Consider the following 16,636-nt stretch of genomic DNA (forward strand, 5'->3'; position numbering starts at 1 on the left):
TAGTTCCTTATCAAACGTGGCAGAAGCAGAACCGTAATACTTGATCACGGGCGCATAACGGACTATGTGGAGTTTTTCAAGTTCAGAATATGTGTTGAGTTTTAGTTTTAGAAATTTCAAGTTTAGAATGTATAGTTACCGTATATGAGTATTTGTTGTGTATAGTCTAATATTAAGAAAAAACGATTAATAATTGCTATGTATTTGGTAGAAGCAATACAAGATTGCGCGCAATTTCGATTTTTTGAGCAAAAACCAAAAATAAATAACAAGAGAGCAGAGCTCTAATAAGTGAGCACGTAGAATTCTAAAATAATTGCAAGCTGTTTATTGACTTACTTACATGTATTAACAGGCACACAAACTTTCAACTTAAAAATATACTTAAATGTGAAAGGAAAGGCTGTTAATTTAAACGTTTAAGCAATGATTTTCTCCCGAACCCCCCTTGTCCATATATTTCGGTTAATGTTTTTTTAACTTTATTGTCAAAGCTACTCAGCCTAGGTTTCATGCTTTAGGTGTCATTCGATCTCTTTGTTTGGGACATTTTCCAAGCGTTTGTGAAAACTTATATTTTAAAAGGGTCTTTGTTGTCTGTCTAGCAACGGTAGCTTAGGTATTTGAAGTCATTCAGGCTTTTGTTTTGTTTCGTAAGGTAGTTCCTTGTTTACAGGAACCTATTTTAGGTTCGAACGCGATAACATTTAACTGTTTTTTCTTATCTTTTCTTGTGAAAATGGCTAAATCCAAAGGTAAGTTTTGTTTTTATAATTTGCATATTGTATTCTACTTTATGATGTCATTTTTAATATTTTAAAGTAAAGGTTTGTAGGCATTAATTTGGGCATAGATCTTCTCCATAAAATCTGTACATTTGCTGTACATCTTAGAGCAAAGCAAAATTCTTTACATTTGTATTTTTAATAAAACAACATTTCAAAAGATTCAATGCATGTAAAATACGTTCAGTAAATCCATAAACGTTGTTGCGAACACTTTTATAACACTAGTTCGTCCGGCCCCGTAGCACAGTTGGTTATCGCGCCTGCCTCGAACCCAGAGGTAATGGGTTCAAGGTTGGTCGTTGCTACTATTGCGGGCGTATGTGTCCTTGGGCAAGACACTTAACCGCAATCGCTCCAACCCAGTGGTCACTAATTGGTCGTCCAAATTATCAGGCATACTTAAAAAATGAAAAAATCCACAAAAAAATAACCACCCAGGCTTTACATGACGATTTTACATTTTGTCAAAAAAACATTCACCATTGAAGTATAAATGTTTTTTTCTTTATTTCTGTTGTAAGTTACATAGATTTTGTTACTTCACAATTTTAGTTAGCAGTTCACACTATTTTGCTGACTTGTGAAACAAAACATGTTTTTGTCCAATTATGTCATAAATTAAATGTCATTCCTTATCCAAGTCACAAAACTATTTTTACAGGAAACACAGCCATTTTGGTCCAACAAATCCCAGAATTAGGCGAGTTAAGAGAGTTAATGACATCATTAAATGAAAAAGTTGATGGTGTGGCTGAAACAATTCAAACTTTGAAGGATAAAGGTAAAAGTTATTTTGCCAGTTGATAGGTACATTTTTTATGAGGTTATCAATATTTATATTACAAGGGCTCGGACCTATGGGACTTGATGGACCTCAGATTGCCAATTCGCATGGTAAGTTAGGCACACACTTTTAAAAAGATGGGGCCAATAATAAAGCAACAGTTTGAAATTATTTTTATTACAACAGGCTTGTAAACATCAAATCTGTAAATGGTATTTGTTATTCAATAAACTAGTTTAAAATTTAAAATGAAAATTGTTATTTATGCTGATAATTGCTTTAGTCTGTGCAAAAAATATACAAATGTGTTTAAAAACTTATAAAATATTTATTTAAATTCTTATCCAGTAAAAGTATCAATTTTGATATATCCTTTGTAAAGATAATTAATCTTCGATTTTTTACAGGTTGTTATGTTTATAACCACTGTAAGTATAAAATCTTTATATTGATTCTAGGGTATGATATCTAGGTCACTGAAATATGTATGTAACTGTAATTACTTACAAATTCATGAAATTTAAAAATGGTAGAGCAACACATAGCACTGCCCTAATATGGTGTATCAATGATCAGGTATTTGGTCGGACCTCTTAATAGAATTTTTACTGTAAATGTTAATGCTTTTGGCAAAAACAATTAGTTAGCTTTGTTTTTTAACCAAACATTAAGTCCTGAGTTAAATGATTAAAGTTTTTATCGATTTTTTTTAGTTTTCTATAAAATAAACAAATTCTAATATTTGTGTTTTTTTGTGCAACACCCAATATAAACACCTGTGAAAAGCAGTGCAACCAATCCAAGGTTATTGTTCTGTTGTCCAAAAACTACTCGATAAATTAGTAGTTTCACCAGTTTACAAAAGTAATAAAGTGCTCCAATAACATGTGTTTGTTTTACAGGTTCATTTCAAACTCCCCACCATTCAGCAACCCATACATTGGATAAAGGTAGCTTAAATAAGTATCATTAATTAAATAATATACATGAACACATTAACATCTGATAAACTGTGGTAAAAAATATTCAATCTGTAATAAGTCCTAATCACATTATAAACATTTGCATGTTTTACATAATTTATGTAATTGTGCTAAATTTTCATATGAAATATGCTAAACAAAGTTTTTAATAAGTTTATTTAACAGTATTGAGAAAATAGTGACTGAAATTTTAATCCGAAAAACAATTTATTTGTTTCATAATAGAACAAGCAGCGGATTTAAAAAATAAAATAAATGTTTATGTTTTGGAATGTGAGGAAAAATTCTACATGAATCAATTGGAAAGCTCATGGGAATGGGTCAGTGTGTGAAATATTAATGTATGTTGTTGATGTAGGAAAGATTCAATACATCAAGAATGAATTGTAACCTGAAATGAAATGTTTTATTTTTTCAGGTATATCCTATTCGGCATCGTTCACCAAAGGCTCATGTTTTGATACTTAACAACTATAAGGGGTTTGAAGGGGGATCACAACAGGACAGACCTGGAGCTGACATAGATGAAGAACTAATGAGGCAATTATGGGAGGGGTTTCAATGTGAAGTTAAAGTAGAAAAAAACCAAACTGCTGAGGTTTGTACATTTGTTACTTAGTGGTCAACGACTGTTGGCTTGTAGGTTGTATAATTCTAACAAGAAAGCCATGTTGTAATGAAAATTGTAACTAAATGACACCAAAAAGAAAATAAATTTGTTTATCATTAGCACCACCGTTAACATAACATAAGTCTGTACTAACCGCCCACTATGCTAAAATCTTTCCTTTTGGTTAATTTTAGGAAATGCTGGAAAGTTTAGTGAAGTTTTCGAAAAGCGACATTCATGAAAAATGTGACTTCTGTGTTGTGATCATTATGAGTCATGGAGGTTTAGGTAAGTTATATGTTTAATATTTTAAATATAATATGGATGATTCATTACTTCTACTTTTGTGTTTACACAAGTATTTTTAAACAATTATATTAATGCAGTTAAAGGCAATGGTGTATTTTATGGAATTGATAATGCAACTATCGAAAATGATAAGGTTGTTGAGTTATTTAAAAACTCAGAAGACCGTCTTCATCTGATTGGCAAACCCAAGCTTATCTTCTTCCAGAGTTGCCGTGGAGGTAAAAATACTAAATAACTTTATAACTGTTTTAGAGATAATAGTATTAGGTGATAATGAAACTAGTTAGCTAGCCGCCTTACTCTGGGTGGTGTGGCAACTTTAGAAGTTAAGATACAGGTATCCTATTTATACACTTTTTCCCGCTTGGGAGTTACCACATAAGCTAAAGGTAGTGTTTCCTTACACACATGCAAAGAGGTACACTACGCCAAACTTAATCTCTTAAACATTCACAAATAAAAACACACTACGATAACTATGCAGTTTTTTTATTATTAGTATTTTGCTTTGATAGACTCTTCAGCCCTAGGAGTGCCTGTACCTCCAACTTCAACAGGTATGTTGATCTTGTGTATTTTAAATGAAGTACTTTTCCCATTGCATTAACCAGGAACAATTATTGGCTGTTGCAGATGTCCCTATACGGAAAATGGATCAAGCTGACAAGGTCAAAAACCAAAAAATCCCAGAAAGATGTGACATTCTGGTTGCATACCCCACAGCTAAAGGTAATTGTGTAGAGATATTTACTTAAAATTCTTATAATTTACAATCACACATTATATAAGGAACATTTACGATGTGTAAGGAATGTGCCCAGTGCAAGTATCTTGTGAATGACTAAGTTTCGGGTCGCCACAGTTAATTTTCAATTCTGTTCTCGTATGTGTGTATATGAAGACACCCATGTTATAACTCAACAGTGAGCATGAGGTGTATGAATACACCATGTGTGTCTGGTGTATATGAAGACACTCATGTTATAACTCGACAGTGAGCATGACGTGTATGAATACACCATGTGTGTCTGGTGTATAAGAAGACACCCATGTTGTAACTCGACAGTGAGCATGACGTGTATGAATACACCATGTGTGTCTGGTGTATAAGAAGATACCCATGTTATAACTTGACAGTGAGCATGACGTGTATGAATACACCATGTGTGTCTGGTGTATAAGAAGACACCCATGTTATAACTCGACAGTAAGCATGAGGTGTATGAATACACCATGTGTGTCTGGTGTATAAGAAGACACCCATGTTGTAACTCAACAGTGAGCATAAGATTATATTTCAGGTGACATAGCATTGCGTGAAACAGCAGGTTCTTGGTTCATCAATGCGATTGCAACAGTGTTTTCTGAGCACGCAAAAACAGAACATGTAGCTGACATGCTGACTATGGTAACATGATTACTGTTCACTCATAAAAATTTAGTTTTCAGAAAATATTTGTTTACAAAATATTCTAGAATATCATTGCTATGATGCAATAACATAAAAAGTGCACACTAAACTGAAATGGTCTGGTTACGCCATGAAATAAATTATAAATAGAGCTAACTTGTAAACTGTAATTTTAGCCCTATAAAAAAATTGCTTAAGTGTTCATTTAAACCAAAAAAATAATAATTCAAGAATCATTTTTGTGGCGTTCAGTAAATAAGCCACTAAGAAAACCCAGTTTAATTTACTTTGCTCTTAAAATTATTTATATCCACATTTGTATAGGTCCGATATTCGGTTTCTCAACAAATGGCTAATGCTCCATTGGAACAGTTTCATGGATGCCAGGTATCTACTGAAACTCAGGACAGACTTAGAAAAAAACTTTATCTCTTCCCAGGATTTCCTAAAACGAATAACTAAACATTTTTAAAGAAGGCACTTGACATGTCTGTCAATGACCTAATAGCTTATAGAACAGTAGGTATATACAAGAAAAAGTCATAAAAAGAAAAAGGGTAGTGTGTCATTTTACTCCTAACTTGTTGTTTGCTGTAATTTTTGAATAATTTTGTAATTCCTTTTGCTGCAGTTCAAATTTACTTGGCCTTTATTTTAAAACAATTGGAATCTTGCTATGCTTTCAAATAAGTTTATAAATATATATGTACATAATGTTTACAACTGCCACATAACCCTTGATTGATATTTTATTCATCGCATAGTAATTGATCAGATCATGTTAATTTGCGTAAAGTTTTAGAATTTTGTGTAGATTATGTTGATTCACTAATCAATTGCTCCAATCAAGCTTATCACTAGTTTAAAACTGTACATGCTTCTGTAGTTGTAAATAAATAAAATATAGATGCATATGTAATGTTTCAATGTGTTCTCGATATAGATTTAATTACAAATGCTATCTTAATTTAACCTAATTTAATAACTTAACTTAAAAAGTATTTCAATCCAAACTCAAAGTGACAGCAAACTTAAATGACTTAAGGGACATTTTCCTATTTCGTTGGTCACAATTAGTATTTCATGTTTGTTGCTTATATTTTTCTATTTAATTTCATTTCCTATATTTTAGATGACCACAGTAACTAAGAGTTGTGGCACATATTTTAGATGACCGCATTAACTAAGGATTGTGGCACATATTTTAGATGACCACATTAACTAAGGGTTATGGCACATATTTTAGATGACCACATTAACTAAGGGTTGTGGCACATATTTTAGATGACCACATTAACTAAGGGTTGTGGCACATATTTTAGATGACCACATTAACTAAGGGTTGTGGCACATATTTTAGATGACCACATTAACTAAGGATTGTGGCACATATTTTAGATGACCACATTAACTAAGGGTTGTGGCACATATTTCAGTTGGAGATTATTTTATATTGTCATTGTTCTTTTATTTATTGTCAGTTCCTTAGGTGGGGTTTCACGCTTTAGGTGTCATTCAAGCGTGTTGTTTTCAATATTTTTCCAACCTTTAGTGAAAATTTGTATTTGAAAAGTGTCTTTGTTGTCTGTCTAGCAACGGTAGCTTGGGTATTTGAAGTCATTCAGGCTTTTGTTTTGTTTCGTAAGGTAGTTCCTTGTTTACAGGAACTTATTTTAGGTTCGAACGCGATAACATTTAACTGTTTTTTTCATCTTTCCTGTGAAAATGGCTAAATCGAATGGTAAGTTTTGTTTTTTTAATTTGCATATTCTACTTTGTCATGTCACTTTTAATATTGTAAAGTAAATGTTTGTAACAATAAAGCTTTTTTTACAGGGCAACAAAATCTCTACATTTGTATCTTTGTGCAATGATTAAATGGAATTATTTACATTTGTATTCTTAATATTACAACATTTCATAAGATTTAATACATGAACAATACATTAAATATATCAATAAATGTTATAAACACTATATAAAAGTTGTAAAAATGGCAATGAAGTATTTTAAGAACAAATGTATTCACAAATTTACCGAAATTGACTTTAAAAAGACCTTATATAAAGTTTATATTAAAGTATTGAAAATACTGTAAGATGATAAGTGATATTTGATTGTATGGTACCTCATAAATTTATTTTTATATAACTTACACCTATGAAAAAATACGGGAAGAGCCAGCTGGACCATCAGTCGCAACTGCTGAGCAACAACCAACAAGGTATTCGGTAACTTTATAGCAATAACAGTATTGATGTCAATCATAGTTTTGTTTAAAGTTTATTTTGGTCAAATTCTGTACTAGTTTTTTTAAAAAACAATTCAAATTAAACTGGTTCAGCAGCCAAACATTTTTAAAAGATTGTTGATCACAATGCTTATAAATATTAACTTTACTTTAGCCGAGTGACTCCTTTTGTGGAATTGCTTCAAAGAGTTTCTTCTCTATTGGATGAAGACAATTTAAGAAGATTATGCAATCACAATGGTTACTGTACTGAGAACAGGTTTGAAAAACTAGACATGTGTTTTATTATACACCATAAACACGTATTGTATTTAAACACCTCATGCTCACTGTTGAGTTATAACATGGGTGTCTTCTTATACACCAAACACACATGGTGTATCCATACACCTCATGTTCACTGTTCAGTTATAACATGGGTGTTTTCTTATACACCAGACACACATGGTGTATTCATACACCTCACGCTCACTGTTGAGTTATAACATGGGTGTCTTCTTATATACCAGACACACATGGTGTATTCATACACCTCATGCTCACTGTCGAGTTATAACATGGGTGTCTTCTTGTACACCGGACACACATGGTGTATTCATACACCTCATGCTCACTGTTCAGTTATAACATAGGCGTCATCTTATGTATTCATGCACTTCATGCTCACAGTGGAGTTTTAACCATGTGTCTGGTGTATCAGAAGACACCCATGTTATAACTCGACAGTGAGCATGAGGTGTATGAATGCACCATGTGTGTCTGGTGTATAAGAAGACACTCATGTTATAACTGTCTGGTGTATAAGAAGACACTCATGTTATAGAAAGCAAAGACTGAACATGTAGCTGACATGCTTACTGAGGTAACAGTAACAGGATTGATATGTTACTTTAAAAATTGCAATTGATTGTGTTAACACAAACATGATATTTTGTAATATGAACTGTTTGATAGCCTAATGATCAAATTTAAAAAATAGGTTGCAGAAAAAGTATCTCAAAAAAACAGTCAAATCTCCAAAGAAGATAAAAAAGAAGAAAAAGACTTAAAGATTAGGCAGATGGCCCAACATACGACCACCTTAAGAAAGAAACTTTATCTCTACCCAGGGTTTCCCAAACAATAAAAAAAGTGATGGAGGGTGGAAAGACTTTGACATTTACATGATTAATATATTGTTGCTAAAAACACAATATTTATCTTTCAATTTTTGTTTGAAATCAATTCGTGAAATTGACATTTTAACTTGTATATTAGCTGTTTTAATTCTTTCATTGTTTTTATCGCTTTCCATCATTTAGAGTAACACAATATTCCAAAATCCGTTGATTTAATTTGAATTAGGTTTTTGTTTTAATTAGTTGTTTAATGCAATCTATATACTAAGTAGAAGAATTTTATTAACCAAGTAGATGTAGGCTGTGTATTTAATCAACTTAATTTGTTGTAAACGCACAAATTGCTTTTATCTCTTGTTTTATAATAACTTACCACTTTTTACAAAATTCTTAATCAACATTATCCTTTAATCAGTTTATACACTTTTTTTTAATTCTTCCAAAAAATATTCACAGAAATTATTTCTATGACAAAATAAAATTCAAAATGTTAAAGGGTATTTCCCTTTTAGTAATCTTAAGGGGATTCACCCCTAAATAAAAAAGGGGAATTTACCGAAAACTTCGTCGGACGTAATATAATGTCAGGTTTTTAAACGTTTATTTACAATTTCTCAGTTAACGTAGATTATAGAACGACGGTAGTTTTCTTTAGCGTTTTGGGTTCCGGTTATACTTTTAAAGGAAACGTAGTAAGCGGTTCATCATTGGATTGTTTTAATATGGAAGAAGCAAGCTGTTTACCTTCACAAGGTAAGTCTTGTGTTGTAATCAACAACACATGTGATAACTAAGTTGTCCGGCGCCGTGGCAAAGTGGTTTGCGCGCCTGGCTCCAACCCAGAGGTAATGGGTTCAAGGCTCGTCGCCGCTATCATTGTGGCCGTATGTGTCCTTGGGCAAGACACTTAAAGGCAGTTGCTCTAACCCAAAAATCCAAAAAAGTAATCATTCACAAATAAAATCAATAGCTGGCACGAGGTGTATGAACACCCATGTTAAAACGAATGTCGTTTTCTGGCCACGCGTGGATAAATCAAGTTTTTTTGCATTCAACTATTATATAGGAATTTTGTGTAAAATAAATAGGCTATTTTAATGCAGACGCAGGCGAAAATGAACTTATATACGCCGACATTGATCGAATGAATAATAATGAATGGAACAAGTTTGCACGACTTGAATCTGGGTTGGGTTTATCCAACAAACAAATAGATAACATTAAGTTACAATATCCTACCAATGTTGAGGAACAACAATATCAAATGGTGTTCAAGTCAAGAAAAATTAGAGGTGAAAATTTTATAAGTTTTTATCCTATATAATGTAGGGGTGAGGTCCTGTTATTTTATTATTTCTGAGGCAAAGCGCGCCTAGGGGTTTGGTTTATTGGCCAAAGTTGGCCCATTACTTTAAGAATTATTTTCACAAAAGTTTAAAACATTCTTTATGTTTTATATTTTATTTCTCATGATTTAATTTGTTGTAGTAGTTTTTATTTGTTCCAACTTTCCAGAAATGCCAAGAAAAGCGAAAATATTTCATCTTCTTGTGAACCAGTTCTTGTGTCCAGATGAAAGCAATCTTGAAAAACTGAACAAACTGCTGCAGGTTGTTATGTGTTGTGTTTATATTCTGCTACTAGACATAACCCATATTGTGATATTTAAATTAATGGAATATCAAAAAGGTTTGTGATGAAAAGTAAAGCAATTAGTCTGTAAATTAGTTGTTATGTAAATGAAAATGTTTGTTTTATTACATCATTAAAATTATGAATGTCTGCCATTGGCTATGTCATGCAAAACTAATTCAACAGTCATTTTTCTTCATACAATATTTTCCCTGTGTTGTGTGCCTTTAATTTTATATTTTTTGGGGCCATAAGAAAATAATTTATAAATGGCTAAATAAGCTTAGCTATATAGCTATATGCAGCATATTTCTCATTGTCTTTCCTTATGCTTACAACTAATTTAACAGCAACGACCACGTAGACTTAATGTTATAATGATTAGAATTCTTATCAAATAGAAGATAGTTGTTATTATTGCCTAAATAAATTGAACTGTAGTAGAATATGTAACATACTTCACATTATCATTCTTTATTCTTACAACAAACCTAACAGCAACAACCACGTGAAACAATACAAGAAACTGTTGGAAGGCAATCAACTCAACAAGGGTCTTATCAGCAACAACAAATAGAGTAAGTTTTACCCGGCACCGTGGCTCAGTATTGCTTTATTGTGATGTCACTTGCAAGTATTGTCTTTGTCACTGACTTAACATTGTATCCTTATCTGTGTTGTCAGTCGATAACTGTTCTCATTATTCCTGTGATTTGTATGGGAAAGCCAGGCTCATTAGTATACTGTTAGTTAATCTGTTATTTGCAAAACATAGCCTTGTTGCGGTGGTTAGGAAAATAAACCTTTTATCTAAACATAATAAACGTGAATTTAAGTACAAGGGTGTGAACTTGAAGTAACCGGGTTCAAATCTCAATGCTGCTACCACTGTGGACATATTATCATATAAACCTTTAATGCTATTTTATTCTTAACTATGGTTGTGTGTTTTTAGTGTAAAGTTATATTTTTCTTTCTTTTTTCAGCTCTACCCCTTTTATTCAACTGTTGGAGAGTTTATCAAATGAATTAAAATTCAAAGATTTTGAAGAGCTAAAGCGAATGTACGGTTATTGCACTGAAAACAGGTATGAATGATAGTATTTAAACCAATGTGAATATTATATTAGTAGTATTTAAACTGAATTATGTAATATCTTCATTTATTTGAAAAATAAACATAGACTTAAACTTATTACCTGTTTTTAAAGAGACAAATTAAAACCTTGTCTGATATTGTACCATTTCTCATTAATTGTAAACGTTGGCTTGTTTTAGTAATATATTAGTTTGTAATGCTATTTGGTGTTTTATATTAGTCTTACATAAATAGCTATATTTAGTGAAGCGTAACAAAAAAGATATTCAGTGAAGTGTAACAAAACATTAAATGCTTCACTGACATTTCCATGTAGTTTGATTTACAAAACCTTTATGTAGTATAGGCTACTGGCTACACTTATGAAGTTACATTTTTTTCATATAGTTTCATTTCAGCTCAGATGGATATAGTTTTGACGACTGTATTTTTTATTTACATTTCGTTATAGTTTTGTGTTTCGTACAAATATTGTAATGTATATTTTGTTTGGTTTTGGTGCCATGAAAACGTAACAGACCAAAAAAGTCCAACAAATTTTATGCTATAAGTATAACATATATATATTTCCTAAATGGCATCGTCAGTCTCCTATTCAAATAGATTCTATTTGTTTTAAATAATAGAGAATATGTTTATTTACAAAAATCTAGGTGATTATAACGACAAAAAACAGCCATTGAAACATTATAGATTTTTATAATAAAATCATTATAGATACATGCATGCAACTTAGGAACTTATTGGGGTAATAAATTCTCTACTCAAATGTTTAATACAAAGTTACTATTATACTCAGTAGACATGTATATAAGACTTGATGCCATTGTTATGCTCACTCAGTTTTATGTTACCCACTATACTACAGGGCTATTGTTCATTTGGTATTATTGTTATTCAATTCACTAGAATTTAACAGTCACGCATTTTAACCAACACGCTTCCATTTTTTTGTCTCAGCGTGTTATAACAACTGTCATTTTGCTGTTAATTCCGTATGTATATATGTATATATATAATTCCAGTTTTTGCGGAAATTCCAGTTTTTGATTTTTTTACGTTAAATTTAATTAATTGGTGTCTTTGGTGGCTCTTAGGTTACGTTCGCCACGACATGGCTAGCAAGTCCAGCAGATATGAAAAGATTGAATTATATATAAAGGATAAGATTAAGATAATGATTTAATTGCTATAATGTGGTGTTTTAAAATAATATTCTTAACCATTGTTGTTTTTGTTTTAGAGCATTTGGCAATGCTTGTGAATTATTTCTGTTCCTTGAAAATGAAAACAAATGGGGTGGAGGGACGTTATCAGGTAGGTTGTTTCTTTGTAGGTTTAGCAGCCACGCTTTTGTTTCATACTTTTATTGAAGTAGTTTTTTACCGGCAACGTGTGTATAACGACTGTCGTTTTGTTGCTAATTCCCTTCTCTTTGTTGTGTTAATAAACCTGATATTCGTTACTGTGTTTGAAGAAAAAATGAAAAAATAAAAATTATGCTAAGTATGATTAGTTGTTCATCTTGTAATAAATGTAATATGAATGTAACTAACTTTATCCTCGCATAGCTGGAAAACGACAGTCGTTATCATACGGTTTTAACACCTCGTGCCAGTTTACGAGTTACCATGTATGTTACTTCGTGGGTAATTATTTTTTGGGGGGATTTTTACATTTTTTTTTATGTATGGCTGATAATTTGGTCAACCCATTAATGACCACTGGGTTGGAGCAATTGCCGTTAAGTGTCTTGCCCAAGGACACATAGCCTACGCCCACAATTCTCTTTATTTTTAAGTTTAGTTAATAATTAAACCAAGGTTATTTACTTAAGAACTCCCATTCCGACTTAAACCTAGGAAACCCCCATAAATGTTTGAACAAAAGTAAATTATTTATTCTGATACAAGGTTTAATCACAAATTAAGATAATTTTCTAACTATTGACCTTTTAGCATAAAAAAAGGTTTATATATAAATAATATATGCATTTATATATAAACGTATTTTATTTTAAAAAACATTTTGTTTGCCATGCAGCAAGACTTTGACTTTTTATTATGCGTTAATTTAAATATGACCTATGCTTATTTTTATGCAAGCATATCATTTCTTGGAAAATTATAAAATTTCAGGTAGCAATAGCAGTTAAATATTTAAGGAAGTAGGTTCGTATTAAAGTAATGGTGTTACTTGGAAAGAGAATGGCCTTTGTGACAGACAAAGAGCCCACTCATGTGGAACTGTATTCAAATTTCAACTAGCTTTGTTCTCAAAGCAAGCAGACTATGACGTCATAATACTTTTAAATGATGAAACAATAGCCTTTATTGCACAATAATCACAATGTTTAACTTTTTAGATAAATTGGAAACTCTTTTGAAAATACTGAAGAGAATCAATCGAGACGATTTAAATAATTTTATTTCTGACTTTAAACTTGATATTGGGGAAGACAGGCAGCATAATACTGGTATTTTTTGTTTTGTTTTTAATAAAAACTGAATAAATATTTAAAACTATGTTTAAAAGCATGATGGAATAACAAAATGGGCTCTCTTTAACAATTCCTCCAAATATATTTGTTAACTCATTATATTATTTTTTATCAAAAAGGCTGATTGTTTTAAAACAATGGGTTTATGAAAACAATGGCCTTGAGCCCTTGACTATTATGTAGTATTTGTATAGAATAGCCACTATTTTTTTGTGTAAACCATTCTTCAAAAATAATGAAGTGTTAGTCAAATACAACTTAACTTATATAAACACCTGTGAAAAGTGGTACAACCAATTCAAAGGTTATTGTTTTGTTGACACTTTGTAAAACTACCAAAAATACTGAAGTGTCAGTCAAATACAACTTAACTTATGTAAACAACTGTGAAAAGTGGTGCAACCAAAAGACTATTGTTTTGTTAGCCCATATTTACTTAAACATTATTAATGGATATAAACTTTGTAAAATTCCCCCTAAAGCAAATTTACTTTTCTATTATTAGTTCAACAGAATCAAATTGCAAGAACTTCTGACAGACTTTCATGTGAGTTTTACATTAGCTTCATTTTTATCTTTAGCTACAGGAGCTTCAATACTTGCATAAAAACAAGGATTTTCTATTTATTCTTAATTTAAACATGACATAACATATATAGGATACGAGTTTAATTTTTACGTTTGGTTTAAACAAGTTAAAATAAACCTTGAAACAAAAACACTGACAAAAAAGTTACCAAAGAAATAACGATAAGTTTCAATACTTTGTGAAAATAAACAATATGTGGCATTCAATAACATTCATTTAATTGCTGTTGGGCATATACAATATATTTTTATACATTCTGTGAACCTGTATTTTTTTTATTCTATTTTCTTTTTATTCTGTGCGCAACAAAAGTTAGCAAGAAAGAAAAATAAATTTTAATACTTTGTAAAAATAAAAAATATATCATTCATTCAATAGCTGTTAAATATACTATATATTTTTATACATTTTTATCCTGTGAATATGTATTGCAGTTTTATCAATTAGGAACATGAAAATAAATGCGGAAGATAATTCTACAGGTGTTAAACTTGGCCAAGGTGAATAAAACATTAATATATATGATATCTATGTAACAATAATATATGAGACTGTTCTAGGAAATTGTTTTTAAATTGTTTCAACACTAAATAATAAAGTGTGTTGATTATTATTAATATGCAAATTTTAGTGTTAATTTTTCAAGTTCTTATTACCATGTGTGTTTTATATTTAACTTGTTTTGTATTTAATGCTTCAGGTGCATGTGTTAAAGTTGTAGAGGCAGAGGTCAATGTAAAAGGATCTGCTACAGGAATACAGCAAGGGGTTAAACAAAATGGAGGTAACTTTATTATAACATAGACTTTACTGTAAGATTTTTATTGACTGTAGTTTTGCTGCTAATTTCCTTCTCTTCGCTGTATTAACTTATCTGATCTTCGTTACTGTGAAATATAATTTATATTTTGTAGACTTTACTGTAACATTTTTAACGACTGTTGTTTTTCTGCTAATTTCCTTCTCTTCGATATTTTATTTAATCTCATCTTTGTTACTGTATTTAAAGAGATAAATAAAATTTACGTTATGTTATTATGTCAACATAGAAGAAATTACATCTAAAATTTCTTACACACTGTTTAAATTTCTTTTATTTTCTAATTTCTTAAACTAGAAACGAAATCCTACAAAGATGACAAGGCAAATGGTGTCACAACTGGAAAACAGAGGCATGGCTATTATGTATAATTTTTTTTACAGAAAAAACATTTTTTTAACTTTTTATAGCGAAGACTAAAAATATTATGTAACAAGAAAATACAGAATAACAAAACAAACTGTTAAAATGTCTTTAGTGTAAAAACAAACACTCATTAGAATACAGATCTTGACAGTTTTGTTTTTATACATACATATTTATTTACTTTGTATTTTAACGACAGTTGTTAAAAAAAAACACAACTCGTTGTTTCTTTGTTTATTTTAAATATTTAACATAAATTTACAGGAATCAAATGACAATTAACAGCAATCACATGAACCAAAGCCCTATATTATGTCAAAATGTAACTTACAATAACAATCATGTCAAAACTAAAAAAGGTAATATATTTAATTTTGAAAAAATTAAAATAATTTTAAAAATATATTTTGTTTTAAGGTAAATCGAAAAAGAAGTAATTCATAGAAAAATGATGGCTGCAAAAAAAGATGAAGTGCAATTAATAATTGTGAAACACTGAAACACTAAGTATCTATTCTATATAGATGAGGTATAAGAATCTAGGATATAAGCCAGATTTGGTTCAAAAAACCAACACCCAGACTGCTTATGTACCTACAAATGGAATGTTTATCACAAAGGCTTGAATCTCTTGATAAGACAGTTCGGATAACCCATTCAGTGACCACTGGATTGGGACAATCACTGTTCAGTGTCTTGCCTAAACATACATTCGCTGTCAATTGTAAAGTATTGGAAATCTAAGACATTATTTATCAGTTACGATGCAAGTATCTAAACCCTGAGCCCCAAACGTCGATCAACAACAGCATTACTTGTTTTATTCAAAATGAAGAAAATATTTGTTAAGTTCCAAAAGCTTCTCTTGTAGTTTGTTTGTAAAAGTACTGTCCTTGTTCAAGTTACCTACATCAGAATAATAATTAAATCATTCAATATTTTAAAGCTTTTTTTTATATTTATCATTAAACATGGATATCATATTAACAATGTTTCAGGTTTTGTAAAAGTTTTCTATGTTTCTCATTCAAAATTATTTTTAATTTTGTTTTAACTGTTGACACATATTACCTTATTCCTGACAAGGGTCTAAATGTTTCATAGAAACATGAATAAATGCCAAGTTACGAGTTACAATGTACGTTACTTATGAGTTACCATGCATTACTATGTAAGTTACTTTGTTGGTAATTTTTTAATTCTTTTTTTTTGTATGGTGGTATTTTAGACAACCCATTAGTGACCTCTGGGTTGGAGCAATTGTTGTTAAGTGTTTTGCCCAGTTTGATATGACTTTGCAATCTATTGAAAAATTTTTTTTTTTCTTGAGTGCAAAACACTTGTGCAAAAAATGTTTTAAATTAATTTTTTTTGGA

The 16,636-nt window shown here is 30.7% G+C and overlaps 2 protein-coding genes and 1 long non-coding RNA gene across 3 annotated transcripts; all 3 read left to right on the forward strand.

The window, feature by feature from the left end:
* The first annotated feature begins 600 nt into the window (after positions 1–600).
* On the forward strand, positions 601–5,797 carry LOC149734382 (caspase-2-like). The gene is made up of 13 exons (XM_089882039.1): positions 601–755; positions 1,450–1,569; positions 1,635–1,682; positions 1,980–2,000; positions 2,475–2,522; positions 2,781–2,875; positions 2,974–3,153; positions 3,360–3,453; positions 3,552–3,692; positions 3,990–4,031; positions 4,108–4,203; positions 4,776–4,882; positions 5,210–5,797. Exons 1-13 carry the CDS (start codon positions 740–742, stop codon positions 5,345–5,347), a joined length of 1,146 nt encoding a protein of 381 aa, XP_089738165.1. The 5' UTR covers positions 601–739; the 3' UTR covers positions 5,348–5,797.
* A 668-nt stretch (positions 5,798–6,465) lies between these two features.
* On the forward strand, positions 6,466–8,738 carry LOC149734383 (uncharacterized). Its single transcript, XR_016385387.1, has 4 exons — positions 6,466–6,626; positions 7,064–7,109; positions 7,291–7,395; positions 8,116–8,738. It is a non-coding gene; the product is annotated as an uncharacterized LOC149734383 (long non-coding RNA).
* A 103-nt stretch (positions 8,739–8,841) lies between these two features.
* LOC149734384 (uncharacterized) lies at positions 8,842–16,366 on the forward strand. The gene is made up of 13 exons (XM_089882040.1): positions 8,842–9,007; positions 9,358–9,546; positions 9,770–9,864; positions 10,385–10,464; positions 10,873–10,974; positions 12,229–12,302; positions 13,351–13,461; positions 13,991–14,032; positions 14,509–14,574; positions 14,775–14,858; positions 15,192–15,246; positions 15,525–15,619; positions 15,678–16,366. The coding sequence occupies exons 1-13, from the start codon at positions 8,977–8,979 to the stop codon at positions 15,695–15,697; spliced, it is 1,044 nt and encodes a 347-aa protein (XP_089738166.1). The 5' UTR covers positions 8,842–8,976; the 3' UTR covers positions 15,698–16,366.
* The last annotated feature ends 270 nt before the right edge of the window (positions 16,367–16,636 follow it).

The sequence above is a fragment of the Ciona robusta genome, chromosome 7 (genome assembly GCF_009617815.1).
Source record: "Ciona robusta chromosome 7, ASM961781v2".
Classification (NCBI taxonomy): Eukaryota; Metazoa; Chordata; class Ascidiacea; order Phlebobranchia; family Cionidae; genus Ciona; species Ciona robusta.